The 15562-nt window shown below is 37.4% G+C and overlaps 2 protein-coding genes across 5 annotated transcripts; one reads left to right on the top strand and one right to left on the bottom strand.

The window, feature by feature from the left end:
• The first annotated feature begins 4208 nt into the window (after positions 1 to 4208).
• Positions 4209 to 9083, top strand: LOC103456161 (potassium channel AKT1-like). Its single transcript, XM_008395813.4, has 12 exons — positions 4209 to 4686; positions 5151 to 5516; positions 5725 to 5782; positions 5894 to 6211; positions 6384 to 6629; positions 6766 to 6864; positions 6997 to 7029; positions 7125 to 7310; positions 7425 to 7619; positions 7736 to 7811; positions 7933 to 8523; positions 8768 to 9083. Exons 1-12 carry the CDS (start codon positions 4463 to 4465, stop codon positions 9049 to 9051), a joined length of 2676 nt encoding a protein of 891 aa, XP_008394035.1. The 5' UTR covers positions 4209 to 4462; the 3' UTR covers positions 9052 to 9083.
• Positions 9084 to 9306: 223 nt separating this feature from the next.
• Positions 9307 to 13516, bottom strand: LOC103456159 (probable boron transporter 6). 4 transcript variants are annotated; one of them, XM_008395810.3, is made up of 13 exons: positions 13323 to 13507; positions 12713 to 12821; positions 12509 to 12591; positions 12196 to 12388; positions 11947 to 12085; positions 11693 to 11858; positions 11423 to 11589; positions 11127 to 11300; positions 10815 to 11033; positions 10435 to 10742; positions 10079 to 10334; positions 9861 to 9998; positions 9307 to 9750 (listed from the first exon to the last, which is right to left on the bottom strand). In XM_008395810.3, the coding sequence occupies exons 2-13, from the start codon at positions 12814 to 12816 to the stop codon at positions 9721 to 9723; spliced, it is 1977 nt and encodes a 658-aa protein (XP_008394032.1). In that variant the 5' UTR covers positions 12817 to 12821; positions 13323 to 13507; the 3' UTR covers positions 9307 to 9720. The 4 variants fall into 4 exon arrangements, with proteins under 4 accessions (XP_008394032.1, XP_028950793.1, XP_028950794.1 ...); XM_029094960.2 differs by having other exon boundaries at positions 10435 to 11033; positions 12509 to 12610; positions 13323 to 13516; XM_029094961.2 differs by having other exon boundaries at positions 10435 to 11033; positions 12509 to 12610; positions 12713 to 12818; positions 13323 to 13516.
• Positions 13517 to 15562: the final 2046 nt, after the last annotated feature.

The following is a 15562-nucleotide window of genomic DNA, read 5'->3' as shown; positions in this document are numbered from 1 at the left end:
CCGGCACAAGTACATTGATTTTCTTTCATAATAAATTTTGAATAAATATTGTTAGCATGTGATGGAGGACAGGAGAAAGTTGTTCTTTGTTTGTAGTTTCATCTCCAACATGCATATGTGTTAACACATTATTTTGTTGAATAATATTGCTTTGGTTTCAAAAATAAAAATATTATTGTTATTTGATTGTTGGATTACGCATGCAGGTCTTAAATTCAATCTCCATAATATTAAGGGTGCGCCGTAGCAAAGTTATCTGAACTTTACTCCATGTTTAATTTTCATCTCTACACTCTTATATTAGTTTCTCTCATCTTCCAACTTAACTCTGTATTGCACAAATGATCATTTCGTCAAATCTATTATCTTTTCCCTTAAATCTAAGGGTATAATGGTCTTTTTAGTTATGAATTGTAGGATTCCCAGTATGTGAATGATACCTTTTTCTAAGATTAATTTTCCAGCTAAAAAATGGGGGCCAATTGTGATATGCAATTCCCCCCCCCCCCAAAGTGCAACAGGGATATGTAATTTTCTTGTATAATTTAATTGTTTATCATGCAACAGGGATATGTAATTTTCTTGTATAATTTAATTGTTTATCATGTGAGTTAGTAACTTGGCAGGCCAATTGTGATATGCAATTCCCTCCCCCCCCCCCCAAAGTGCAACAGGGATATGTAATTTTCTTGTATAATTTAATTGTTTATCATGTGAGTTAGTAACTTAGTGTTGCCTTCAAATTAAGGAGTCTTGTCTTTTATTGATCTATAATCTAGCTAGTTGTTGATACCTGCACAACTCAACAATTATTGAGTTTAATAATAATATATTAGTACCAAAATAAGATCACCAAAAGTTTCAAATAACATAACAACTTCATCAAAAGTACCACCCTTACCAAAATACAAAGTTTACCCCACAAAATGGGGTACCAACTCTACAACCACACAAGACATGATTCATGTTACAAAAATGAAGTCCGAAAAACAACAGCAATGATCCCCTTGATCATGCCCATTTTTTATCCCGATCATGGTTTCCGTTGTTTTTTCTTTCTTATAAAGGTGGATGTGAAGATGATTTCCCTGCTTCCTTACCTTTTGCAATCGAAGACGGGATATCTTTCTCAGTTGAAACTTAGACATCACATACATAACAAATTTTTCTATGGTCACCAATACATCCCAAATTCAAATTTAAAGCACACGCGCTGGTTTTTGTGTTGCTTGTTTACCTTTCCCTTTTGTTATACCATGACCTCTTGTTTCCCTCTCCCTGTAGATGGGAAAATTTAAAATAAACAACAAAAAGAGGATTATGAGACATAATCCACTCCGTTTCCCCCTTAGTATAGAAAGTCACTTAAGGTTGTCGTCATGTGAATAATCAATCACGAAGGTGCATTCCCAATCAATAAATAATCTCATAGTGAATTTCTTATTCAAATTTCTAAAACCCTAGAAATTGAGCTCTCAATCCCCTGTCGAAACCATTGCTCGTAACTTTTCGAGTTCTCCATCCTATAACACGTGAGATTCCTTAGAGACAGCAAAAGGTCACGTGCAAGGCATGTGATCGTTTTTAACAGAAAATGTAACAGACATTACAGAAAGGACGACCCATGCAACATGAACTTCAGTTGAAGAATGACGAAAACTAATAAAACAGTTCCGGCGACGAAACTAAACTTGTGGTAAATATGCACAAAGACCTACTAAGGAACTAACAAAGAAGTCCTTTCCGTGGTGGCCCTGGCCCGTAACCGAACTATATAAAACAAAAAACGGCACCAAAGCAACATAAAGCCAGAAGAACGAGAAAGATTTAAAGATTTCCATCCTTACACTTTGTCACCACGCAATCAAATTATTACTGTGTTTTACTGTTGTAATCTATAATTTTGAAGGGAAGTATTATTACGCTCCAAAAATCTCATTCTACACTCTTCGTGTAGTTTTTCTTTCCAAATATATAAAGTTTGGAGTATAGAATAAGATTTTTGGAGTGCCAATAACAATTATCTTTTTTATTTACTCATTTTGTTTTCTTATCCACAAGATGTGACCCGGTGAAGCATTCAAACTTGTTATCATTTCTAATTTTGAGAGGAGAAACATCACTGGACTAATATGCTACTTGGTAATGATCACTTAGATGCTGGTTTTATGCAAGTCTAAGATTATGTCATTTTTTAACAGATTAAATTACGTCATTTTGGGCTTTCATTTGTTTATTATTAACATTAAATTTTCCAAACGACGGCCTTTGAAACACTAACACAAGATGAACCAAAGGCTGATGATCTTGTACTTTTTTCTTTCTTTTTTATTTTTTTTTATTTTATACTTTCAAACCACCAAGACTTATTCACATTCTTCTCTTTCAGACCAAGCCACTTGTTTGGATTCTATGTGTTTTCTCTTTAGTACTTGAATTGAAAAGTTGAAATCAACCATTCTTTAGATCTGTTAAACTTAAATCCAATTTCTTATTTGAAATCGTTCATATTCGATGTCTGCCTGGCTCATGTAATTAAGATCACTGGATGTAATTAAGATCACTGCTTTAAACCAAAAAGAACGGTGAAATTGACATACCATCGTTGCATTGGTTCACATTCAAAATTCAGATTCTTATTCCTTTACATGTAGAGCAACTATATGTATTATTTATATACTTCTCCAATCGCATTTAAGAATTTTTTTTTTTTTTAGTGTGATGATTATATCGCCACGTAATATTGCTAATTCATGCAAGTATTATAATTTTTAAAAATAACCATAATCTTGACCGTAAATGAATACATTTCAGAAAAAATAAAATAAATATGTATATGAAAGTAAATATGATTTTAAATTATGGAGATCTTTGTTAAATGTATAAGTCGTTTTTGTATGAATTTCTTCTCGGTGCTTGATTATCCGCAAACTAAATCAAAATTCATGAAATTTACAACCATTATCTAGCCTTGGAAGGGTCAACTACATTTCGTATACTCTATGTTTTGGCGTTGTAACTTTTTTTTTTCAAAAAAAAAAAAATTGGCAAGAAGCCACGGCCGAAACCATGAACCAAAATAAGGGGGCCACAAATTGTACCACAAAGTATGAAATAACATGAAATTGTGCCAATTGCATAATAGTTTTTAAGAAGAATAGTGTTATCCACACATTCATTTTTACCTTTTATACAATCATGTTAATTTTCTGTTATTGATCTTCTTCAATTCATTCGATTCGACAGTCGAAAATTGAGAGGAGTGTGTGAGAAGTAAAAATTAATGTGTAGATAGCACTACCCGTTTAGAAATAGGAGGCAAAGCGCAGGCCCAAACTAGGGTAACTATAAAGAATATATGTTTTAGAATGTAATTTGTTTACACATAATCTCCATATTGATGAGAGGACCATTCGTTCACTGTCACTCCATATATCTAAAACTAAGATGTTAAGGTTTTCTTTCAAAAAGTTTTTAGTTGTTATCAAATGAAAGCTTAGACTTGGAGCTTCAATTGAGAGGTCATATAATGTTATTAAGCCACGTGTTATAATATAGATTCACGACAAAATTATATCATAATATTACATATAATACATGTGGCACTATAGCGTTCACATCAAAAAATTACCCATTCGTTATAGACAATGACAAAGAAACATGTGAAACATAGTAGTGGTATGTAAATCAGTAAATGTACGATGAATTAGTTTAGATTCAATCCATAATTACGGTTAGTACTACGGAATAGTCTAATAATAATTAGGATATGAATTTGAAAATGGACTTGGATTGTCTGCCCTCCTAGTTCTGGTGCCCTTCCATGCCCTCCTATTTTGTGCGGTTACGGTTAAGCCACGTTAATATTTTATATTATTTTTTTATAAAAATAATAAAACAAAAAGAAATAGTAATATAAAATGTTGGCGTGGCTTAACCGTGATCACAAAAACAGGAGGGCACGGAGAGGGTACCAAAATTGGAGGGCAAACAATCCAAGTCGTTTGAAAATTCCTAATTAGGGTTGAGTAGTTAGGTTTTGTCTCACACTGTTTCACGCACCACCACATCATCAAAGTTGGCCTTTGATCTGTATTGGTCCTTGAGCCGGCGTAGTGTAACGTTTGTACACACTACAACACACAAGAGTCTCTCCCTTCACGTAACGTCCGGGAAAAAGAGAATACAAATCACAGAGAAAGCGAGAGAGAGAGAGAGAGGGGCAGGGAGAGTGAGCTAGCAGCTTCCTTCCTTTGCTTCTCTCTTTTTCTTTCGGTGGTGGGTCTTCACTTTTGTCCAACATTGCTGACACCAAGGAGGAGAACTTTTGCGTTAAATCTTAGAGAGAGAGAGAGAGAGAGAGAGAGAGAGAGAGAGAGAGAGAGAGAGAGAGAAAGACAGAGGAAAAGTGAGTTTCTAGAGAGAGAAACATGGAAGATGATGCCTGCTGATCGGAGTGGTAATGATGAGGAAGGGATCAATGTCAATGTCGATGTTAATATGCGGGCAGGGGTATGGCGGAGTAGAACAGGAGAAGGCGGAACAAATGTCGAGGGAAGACAGCAGCCATGCCAGCCAGTTTAGCCTCAGTAATGGCATTTTGCCGTCTCTTGGTGCCACTGCTCGAAACCGTCCCAAACACAAGCTCCACCGCTTTATCATCTCCCCATTTAATTATTATTACAAGTGATAATCAATCTCTCGAGAAATTTGTCGATTTTTTCTGGTTGGTTTTGCATGTCAGTGCGTGTTCTCAATTGGGGTGATTTATTTTGATTCGATATGAATTGCATGTGGCAAGTTTTAAATTTAGAATGTATTTGAATATCTTTGGTGGTGTTTGTGCACATGTATGGCGGCATAAGATCACAAACAATTTATTGCCCAGTTTGGTTCTTCTTTTAATGATGTTTCAATCGTTCATGGGTATTTTTTGTTTTGTTTTATTTTGGGGACTTTAATTTTCTAATTGTAGCTCCATTATTGGTTTAATTAATAATTGCGTAATGTGAGTTACGTCAGTTGATCAAGCTATATACTTTGCACTTGAGTTTGATCCCTTCTCAATTTAGAATATCGTCCTACCAAAAAAACAAAAAAAAACATAATTCAAGTATAACATTTGGTCTTGGTTTTTAATTAATTTGCAGACTTTGGCAGTCATTTCTTATATTGCTGGTTTTCTACACTGCTTGGGTGTGTCCCTTTGAATTTGGATTCTTGGACAGAGCAAAAGGACCTCTTGCCATAGCTGATAACGTTGTCAATGCACTTTTCGCTATCGACATTGTATTGACATTCTTTATAGCCTACCTTGATAAAACTACTTATCTCCTCATTGACAACCACAAGATCATTGCTCTGAGATATGCCAAAACCTGGCTGGCCTTTGACATCATCTCCACAATCCCTTGGGAACTTGCTCAGCGTGTTCTGCCTCCTCCTCTGGAGACTTATGGATACTTCAATATCCTCCGCTTTTGGCGTCTCCGAAGATTCAGTGCAATGATTTCCAGGTACAAATTACATAAATGGAAGTTCCCTTCACAGCAGTCTTATTATATATATGCATTTATTTATGAATTCTGAACTGAATTCATCATTGGTTTATGCATGTTCGAAGTCAGCTTAATCCAAAGGCAATGCAGATTATATTTTTCATGTTCATTACAGGATCTGATCATTAAGCTCTCATGTTATTTTACATTTTCTCTGATATTCTAGATTGGAGAAGGACAGGAACTATAGCTACTTTTGGGTTCGATACTGCAAACTTATTTTCGTGAGTACTTTTCGACTAATATCTGGTCATTTTTTTTTAATAGAGAGAGCTGAATGTCTAATATAACTGATGTGTATAATCATGATCATCAGGCTTTTGATGTGCTTATAGGTTACTCTCCTCACAGTTCATTGCGCCGGCTGCTTCTTCTATTTCCTTGCTGTGCATTATCCTAACCCAAGAAGGACATGGTTTGGGCTTATCGTAGAAAACTTTCAACAATTGAGTTTATGGGACCGGTACGTGACCTCAATGTACTGGTCCATAATCACCCTAACAACCACCGGCTATGGTGATTTTCATCCTGTAAATTCACAGGAGATGACATTCAATATCTTCTATATGCTCTTCAATGTTGGGTTGCAAGCTTACCTGATCGGAAACATGACCAACTTGATTGTCCATGGAACTGCTCGAACTAGACAATTTGTAAGTTCAATTCTTTGTTTTCACACTAATATTATAATTCTTACTACTAAATTATGTAAATTTTAACTTAAGAATTGTAGCTATTAACTTCGTTGTTCTGACAAGTGTGCAAGTAATAGTGGTTTTCATGTTTTGGTTTCCTGTTTTTTTGGGCTTGTTTTTTGGACTGTAGAGAGATAGTATTCAAGCTGCGACAAGTTTTGCACATAGGAACCAAATACCTGATCACCTGCACGAGCAGATGCTTGCTCATTTGTGTTTGAAGTACAGAACGAATTCAGAAGGGCTGCAGCAGCAAGAGGCTCTCGATGCGCTCCCTAAAGCCATTCGATGTAGCATCTCTCACTATCTCTTCTATCCACTCGTTGATAGTGTCTACTTGTTCCAGGGTGTATCAAGAGACCTCCTTTTCCAATTGGTAATTATTAAGATAACACTATTTTGTACTAATTGGCGGTGTTTGATACACCGCAATGTCATTCTAGTTTCTTCTGCAATCTTATATGTAAGAAGCCAATTTTGTTTAACTTCTATTTTCGTGGTTGAATTTTAAGGTCTCCGAGATGAAGGCTGAATATTTTCCTCCAAAAGAAGATGTAATCTTGCAGAATGAAGCACCCACTGACATGTATATCGTGGCTACTGGCTCTGTGGTAAGAATCAGAAACACAGCATTCACGCGACTCACTCTTTGCGCTTGAATCACAAGGCACCTATTGCCTTTCTTTTACTCTTCGGTTTTTTATTTGGAAAACTAGCTTCTGATTCCTGCAACTTGCTAACAGGAACTTATTATGCATAGGAATGGAGCAACACCGGCAAGTTTAAGGATAATCTTTGTTCAACGTGTCTTCTAAAACATAAACTTGGTGCTTTGTCTATGACTAATGGACTTCTTGTTGAATGACTGCAGGTTGTTCATGAAGCAAAGACAGGAGACGTTGTTGGTGAAATAGGTGTGCTTTGTTACAGGCCTCAAATGGTCACAGTTAGGACGAAAGGACTCTCCCAGCTTCTGCGTTTGAACCGTACAGCTTTCTTAAATCTTGTTCAAGCAAATGTTGGAGATGGAACGATAATCATGAACAATTTTCTTAAGGTATGTAAGTTACTTTAGTCATTTTTTGGTAGTCTTTAATATTTGGGAATCAGCATTTCGATAACAGTTTTTTGCAGTCTTTCTTATGCATGTGCATATATGTTGTTGATGCAGCATTTGAAAGAAATGAAGAATCCGCTGGCAGAAGGAATTTTGAGGGACATAGAGCATGTGCTGGCTAGCGGTAAAATGGATCTGCCTCTTAGTTTATGCTTTGCTGCACAGAGAGGTGATGATTTGTTGCTGCATCGGTTGCTCAGGAGGGGTTCAGATCCAAACGAGATGGACAATAATGGACGAACAGCTATGGTGCGCATACCCTATCTTTATATGCGCAAACAGACACCATTTTGTCCCCTATAGCCTTTGAATTTGCGACTTTGGTGCTTACTTTGTGTGTGTTTTTTAACTTTTTGTTTCAACAGCACATTGCAGCATCTAATGGAAATGAACACTGCGCCCTTTTACTCCTAGAGTATGAAGCAGATCCCAATATACAAGGTATGGACATGTTCTCTTGTCAGACAGTCTGGTGTGCTATGCTTCTATTTAGGTGAACTTTTATATGAAATATGGTGTGAGAACATTACGCTGAACCAATTGTTCATTACTTTGCATGCAGATTCGGAAGGAAATGTTCCTATATGGGAAGCAATATCAGGGAAGCATGAGTCTTTGATTAAACTTCTCTTAGACAACGGAGCGAAGATAAATTCTGGCAATGTGGGAAATTTTGCTTGTGCTGCTGTTGAGCAAAACAACTTGGAGCTGCTTAAAGACATTGTCACGTATAACGGTGATGTAACACTGCCCAAGAGCAATGGGACTGCAGCGCTTCACACGGCGGTATGTGAAGGAAATGTAGAGATGGTTAAGTTCCTCTTGGAACAAGGAGCTGAGGCTGACAAGCCGGATGGCTATGGATGGACTCCTAGGGCTTTGGCAGAGCATCAGGGACATGAAGAAATAATGGAACTGTTTCAGCACAAATGGGAGAGTAATAAACCAACCAAGAAACCAACTGTTGTTCCTATGCCAAAGGATCTGATACCATCACGCCCTGGGAAGTTCAGGAGTGAGCCTACATTACCTCCCTACGCACGGGATGGCAGGCCATCTTACTCAGATATGACATCAGAAAATACTCGTAGAATGGATAAAATCTTTCGCAATTCACTGTTTGGTTTCATGTCAGCTGCCAATACTAATACTGGTAAGCATATATCTTCAATTTTCTCTGTAAATTCTTAGTAAGATGCTATAATTTCCTGTTCTTATTTTTCTATTCGAAAAGCACTCACATACTGTTTCATAGGGATCCCCAGAAAATCATGAGTAAAAAAGCCCCGAGTGCATCATTACTCGACCTACTAGAAATGGAGGCCTTTCACCGTACATTAATTTTTCGAACACTAGGTGATGAACAGTTTTGACAAGGTGAATTTGAAAACATGCAGGTGAGAAAGATAGAGACATTGTCGCATCTACAGGCAGTTTGGCAAGGAGCACGAGTAGGAACAGCTATCCGGCCAGAGTGACACTTAGCTGCCCGAAAAAAGGCCAAACTGCTGCAAAGCTTGTGCTTCTGCCTGACTCCCTTCAACAACTACTTGACCTTGGTGCCAAGAAATTCCAGTTTACAGCCACCAAAGTTTTAACCGAAGACGGAGCTGAAGTAGAAGATGTAGAGCTTGTTAGAGACGGTGATCATCTTGTTCTTGCTGGTGATTCTGAGAAATAACGATGCAGAAGGCCAGAAAATTATACCCCAGATGGCATGTCTATAACTATTATCATAATTGTCGTACCCAGTGCACAAGGCTCCCGCTTTACGCAGGGTCTGGGAGAGGTGAATGTCGGCTAGCCTTACCCCCATTTATTATCATAATTATGTAACAAAAATTATTAATAATTAAGTATACAGTCATTTGAAAAGAAAAAAAAATTCACCAGGTTCAGTTCACTTGAAGGAAATTTAAATAGGGAATCCCAAACATAAAGAAAAAAGAAGAAGATAACATAAATGATTTCACCTTATCTGATTCTACAAGCTTGTGTAAAAATTGAAAACCAAGAAAAAGTGAAAATCTAAAAGAAAAAGGGAAAAAATTACATTCCTCGGTGAAATTTTACAAGAGTTACAACTGCTCCTGAATCCCCCTCAACTCTTCCAGTTAACTTTTACATATCCCCCTCCTCTTCCCTACCCTTTGTCCCTTAATTGCCCAAAAAACATCGCGGAATCCGCACATGATTTTCTCTATATATTACTTGTTTTCCAAGCTAGGCATAATCCTTAGTCCTCTTTTCTGTAATTTAACAATCCTCTGCTGAGGACATCAATCAGATCATGATAAGGACAAGCTCAGGTGTCAATCTATCCATACTCTGATCGTAATAGACTGTTTCGTCAAATTCGGGCAACATCTTCGGGGTGCACCTGCACAAATTTGCGTTGAAATGCATCATTGAACTGATTGGAAAAGTGTATAATGATCGAAAAGTGATTAAAATAAAGACGGATGACATGAATTGGCTTTTTTTTCTTACATGTGAAAACCTTTCTTCACTACTGAAGCTGGTTCTGAGCTTCAACTCTCCTCTGCTTGTTGTCATCTCATCCAATATCTCAGCATCATAGAAATCATCTGTACCATCATCGTTTCCAGGTTCGGGTGGTACTTTTTCCTGCTCACACATTTCAATGCCATGAATTGGAATCCTTTAAACGCATTCATACAAGCCGGAAGAAAGTACAAGAGACTTACATGTGGAGCACCGGAAACTTCTTCCCACTCACAAGAATCGAGTTCTTGAAGATGGGCAGGATGAAAGAACTTAGGTAGCAGATGTTCCCTTATGCTGATGAGAAGGAAGAATGGCAGTGGGAACAATATTCCGGCTATAGGTATCCATGTCACCCCGAAACATATCAGGAAGTATACGAGTTGGAAGAGTGTAAATGCAACTATGTACTTGAACGGTACTAACTCCACGAACGAAGCATGAGAAGCTTCCAAAACCCTGTCCAAGAAAATGACAGAATTAGAAGATGAATCGAGATCCTGATAAGCTACTACATAAACATTCATGGCAATTTATTGAAACTTTTAGAATGACTTACTTGTAACGTCGTTTAGGGCTGATGAAGAGTAGCAAGAGCCTCTCCCAGAACTGATTACCTGGGAGACTATCAATCGCCATGTAGGCAAAGTATCCCCAAAGAACTGAGGTAGGAATCTTTTTTATTACGAAGATTGCGAATACTGAGCCTCCCACAAGGAGTGACTGCAGCAGGTTACTCACTCTTTGCTCATTAACCCGAACAGGCAAATGAGCATCAATGTGTTTCTCTGGATCAAATTTGCCCTTCAAATCTCCTCCATCATCAGATTTCATCACAGCCTCCCTTAAGTTCTCCAACTCCTTGGACTGCAAGGATAGAAAAACTATGATTTGACAATGGAATAGAACAAATGACGGAGGAAAGCTTTGAGCACTTACATTTGGAGGAGATCCCCTGTCCATTTCTATGAACACAGCTTCCATCCTTCCAAACATCTCAGAGTTGGTTGCATTTAGTTTCATGCATTCCTTGGCACTCTTTACCATCTTCTTTCGGATCACCTGACGCCTTAGAACAGCAAGACTCTTAGTGTGCATGGGGGACTGCGGAAGAACCCCATTTGAAGGAGGAAGTCCAAGCAACCCACAAACCAATGTCTGCAGCATTGAAAATGTAGCAGCAGAGTTATAAACATATAGATTACAAACGAAAAGGAAAAGGAAAAGAAGATTTGAAGTTGGAAAACATACTGTTACTCCCAAGAGAAACATGTCATAGTGGTATGCAGATGGTTTCTGAAGATTAAACTCCTTCTGTTGTGCAAGCTGTGAAGCTACACTGTGATCAAAAAAGTATAGACCTGCTATCATCACAGCCGGTATGAAGGCAGCGAAAATATACATGACAGGGACATTTGGCATATCCTGCAATTTAAACATGGGAAATGGATTATTATTCCGGTATCGAGCCTTTGATTCCAGCTAAAGGTCAAAGGCAAAAACTAAAAACGAAATGATTACCAGACATGCGCTAAATCTAATAATACCTTGACGACTGTCCAATGGTAGAGTGATTTAGAGTCCCAGGGAAACGGACAAACAAGCCTCCTGGGAACTCCATGTGGAACTTTACCAGGTAAAGCATAAGACAGTGCTGTCCACACCAAGACCATAAGAGGAACCCCATAATCTGCAATAAAACTTCGGAGCCACCCTGCATCCATCGCCCAAAAAAGGACAGGATAAGAATAACCAAAACCATTTAAGTACAATGATCTTTCACAAAATGATCGAATCGCAAACTCCCATTTCATTACCTGAGCCATACCACCATGACCTCGCTTTTCTGCTCTTAAGGGCAGTGAAAGTCAGACCGAAGCAGAAAATCACTGCTAGCAACCCGTTGGCATAGAGCCATTGGAATTGAAACTCCTCCAGCTTTGGATCTTCACCTTTCGGAATACTGAACTCAGAAATCACTCCCTGCCAAATAAGCATTTACTTGGGGTTAAAGTCAACTCAAAAGATCCGAAACTTGTTATGTTTTTCCAAGAAACTCAACGCCACAAACCTTGATGGCCTCTTGGATAAAAAGAACGGAGATCAACATCCCGAAAAGTTCCCCGGCAATCCTAGTAAATCTAGTAACGATGGTACATGCATTGAAAATGGCCAGAAGAATCAGCAATAATGCTGTCCAGACACAAACCCTGTGACATAAGAGTAAGCAAACAAGAGATCAAAAATCTATTTCCGGACACATAGCGAAAAGGCACATCGAAAATCTTGGAAAAATAGATAAGGACAGCTGTTCACGTACCAACCAGTCCAAGCTAGAAAGAGCTTGGTCCCCAACTCCGGCCGTCCTTTACTGAAGGTGTACAGATAGTTATACATTATGACGGTTGGTTCTGCAACTCCTAAGACCAGCAAAGGCTGCCCGCCGAATAGTGATTGGATGATACCGCATAAAGCAGTAGAAGCCAATGTCTCCACTGTGCTTAGGGTTCCATCTACAATCACACAAACATAAATTTCAGGCTCCCTCCATTAAAAACCTCAACTAGCTAGAAAACAAAAAATTATAAACACATAATGCTATATTATTGAGTTCTTATCAGCAAATGTTATACCTGTATCCCTACTCAATTGCTCCCCAAAGGCAATGACCGGAAGTGCGGAGGCAAAAAAAATGTAGAAAGTTGGAGCCAATATCCTGCAATGCATGGAGAAGACTGAACCAAACGAAATGGAAAATAAAAAACTCGAACTAAAAACTAAAACTAAAATGGTTACCAGACGGGGCAATAAACTTATGAAAATTACAGAATTTTTACCTGACACCGGAACAAAGTCCTTCAATCCAATCTTCCTTGTAGCATGCTGCTCTTCCTTTGACATCTTGGATTATTCCCTTGAATGGACTTCTGATGTTCGCCATTTCTGCTGCAAGTTTTGTTTGATTGGCAAGCAATGAGTAATGGCCAGTCAAATTGTTATAGAGTGTGTGAGAGAGACACAAATGTGAAAGAAAACAAAAAAGAGAATTTTCAAAAACACCTTCCAAAGCATTGTATAAAGAGGAAGGCCAGGACAAATGATGATGTCAAAGTAAACAATAAAACTGAACTTCCAAATAAGCTTCAAAAGTGTTGTATAAAGAGTAAGGCTGGCATAAATGACGATTGGATTCACTAATATCATATGGTATCTAAATATTAATTTGGCATTAATAAATATACACTGTAGATTGTAGATTGGTATGCGGTAAAAAAAAATCTTCTCTCTTTTCATAATACAAACACAAACATCAAAATCAACAACAAAAACAACATGGGATTGGAATGCAAATGATGAGTTGATCATGCGAAATTAAGCAAATGCATGCATGGGAAGAAAAAAAACAACATGAACATGAAACAAGAGGGAATGGTGGGGCCCACGAACCCGAGTCCTACAACCGATGAAGAGGATATGATAAAAGACAGGAATGCCGGAAGCGACAGGCTCCGGAAGAGAGAGTTATTCCGGCAGGGGAGGTTGCCGGAGGTCACAGACTCTGATTAGGGGTCAGGGACAATCTCGCCCTTCTACCTCTCAATCTCTCTTAAATTTTCGTTTTTATTATTAGCCTCTTATCTGTTTCTCTCTCTCTCTCTCTCTCTCTCTCTCTCTACCCCTTTCTCTCTCTACCCCTTTCTCTCTCTACCCCTTAGAACAACAACCTGTCTGGTTTCTCCTCCGATGCAGCGGGAGAGAATTGCGGAGGGAGAAGCAGCGCATCACACTTAAATATCAGACGCCGGAGGGTTCCGCGGGGCCCGGTCTAAAGTTGTAGGATGCGAGTACGTGGAGAAACCTAATTGGCTGAGGACCGACGAGTTCGGAGCGCCTGATTCGTTGTTTATGCAATTTAATTTACATTCGACATTTTGTCTGTGTTCTGTACTTTTGCTGTCTCACTCGTCCCTTTGTTTCGTTTTTGCTTTGGGAGATTATATTCACACATCTCAAATTAATTCTCTCATATTTTTTTAATTTATAAATATTTTTCTATCAAGTGTTAGTGGAGTGTAGATGTTAAAAAATAAAAAGGTATAGGAAAAATAATTTGGGATGTGTGAATATAATCTCTCTTTGCTTTTTGTTGTGGATGTCTCACGCGTCCTAGGGTTTGAGTTAACTGTGTACTCTGTACACCGACTTTCAGTGAGGGAGTTGGCTAATAATTTGGATCAATCTTGTTATTTTCGATATTCAAATTTAAGATTTTTAATAAAGAACGATATTATAGTACCAATAGCCAAGTCGTCTCAACTTAAATGTTTGTGTTACTATTACAAATATGACTATACCGTAACCGGTTAATATTACAAATATCCCTTATGGTTTTTTGAATTTTTCACAAAATCCTTCACGTTCTGGAAATTACATTAACACCCATGAAGTTTTAATTTATTTTCACATAGCCCCTTGAGTTTTGTGAAAACACGAAAAACCTCAAGTGTTTATGGTACTAAACTAACCTACTTACATTTGTATATAGGAAGTTTGGAATAATAAATCACTTTAAATGCCCAACAAAAGAAGAAAAAACGATGTCAATATAGGAAAGTTTTGGATTTTTAATGAGTTGTTACTTATAACAACTCTACAACTAGAGAAAAACTTGTGTAAAGTTTGGCTTGGCACTGGATTATAGGCCATCTCCAACCGAAAGGTTCAGATGACCGAAAATAGGCCTAAAACCATCTCCAACCAAGGGCCAGGCCAAAGGGCTCGTGGACCCCACTAGACAAAAAAAAAGCCAAATGGCCAACCGACCGGCCCATATGAGCCAGCCAGGCAACCCCGGGCCGGGCTAAAAATTTTGAATCTCAATAGCTAGCTGACGTCAACTAGTCGTTATTTTTGAATTTTTTTATTTTATTTTTTTTTATTTTTTCAATTTTTTTTTTGGCCAAAAATTTAAAAAGAATATTTAATTAAGGCCCAGAAAGGTGATTGGTTCTATATGGAGATGTTGCTTTTATAAGCATATTTGATTGCTCAAACCTCTCCCACAACTGATGTGGGACAAATATAATGGGTGCCACACATGCAAGCTTTTGCTTGCTCAATTCTCGCCTAATGTGGGACAAATCTAAGCTTCCTATTAGAGATGGTAAACGTGCATTTATAAATGTAAGTTTGGGACAAATCTCAAACTAAGTTGTACTAGTGATTGGACACTTAAATTAAAAAATTAATTTAATATACAACTGTTAATCACGGTAAGTAGACATGAAAGCGGCGCCAATTACTACAACGAAGTAAGTGTTTTCACAATTTATTTTAAATATTTAATTATATTACATTTAATTTAAGTTGTTGTAGTTTTTAAATTTAAATAATAAATTATATAGAAAACTTCATTTTAATCCTTAAAAAAGATGAGTTTTAGATTATAACCATATGTAAGATTAAAATCCAATTTTAGTCCCTAGCACATTTAATCATATCATTTATTAGTTGTATTTTGATGTTTTGTTTTATCCTTTTATTTTTATTTTAATGTATTAATTACATTTAAATTTAATTTTTATTTCATTCATCATAATATATTTTAATGTCTACATTTAGGCAACTAATTTTTTTATAATATATATTCCGATAACAATTTTGTATGTTCTTTATTTAGGTACATT

The sequence above is a fragment of the Malus domestica genome, chromosome 15, assembly GCF_042453785.1.
Source record: "Malus domestica chromosome 15, GDT2T_hap1".
Lineage (NCBI taxonomy): Eukaryota > Viridiplantae > Streptophyta > Magnoliopsida > Rosales > Rosaceae > Malus > Malus domestica.
This window is presented reverse-complemented; position numbering and strand designations above follow the sequence as displayed.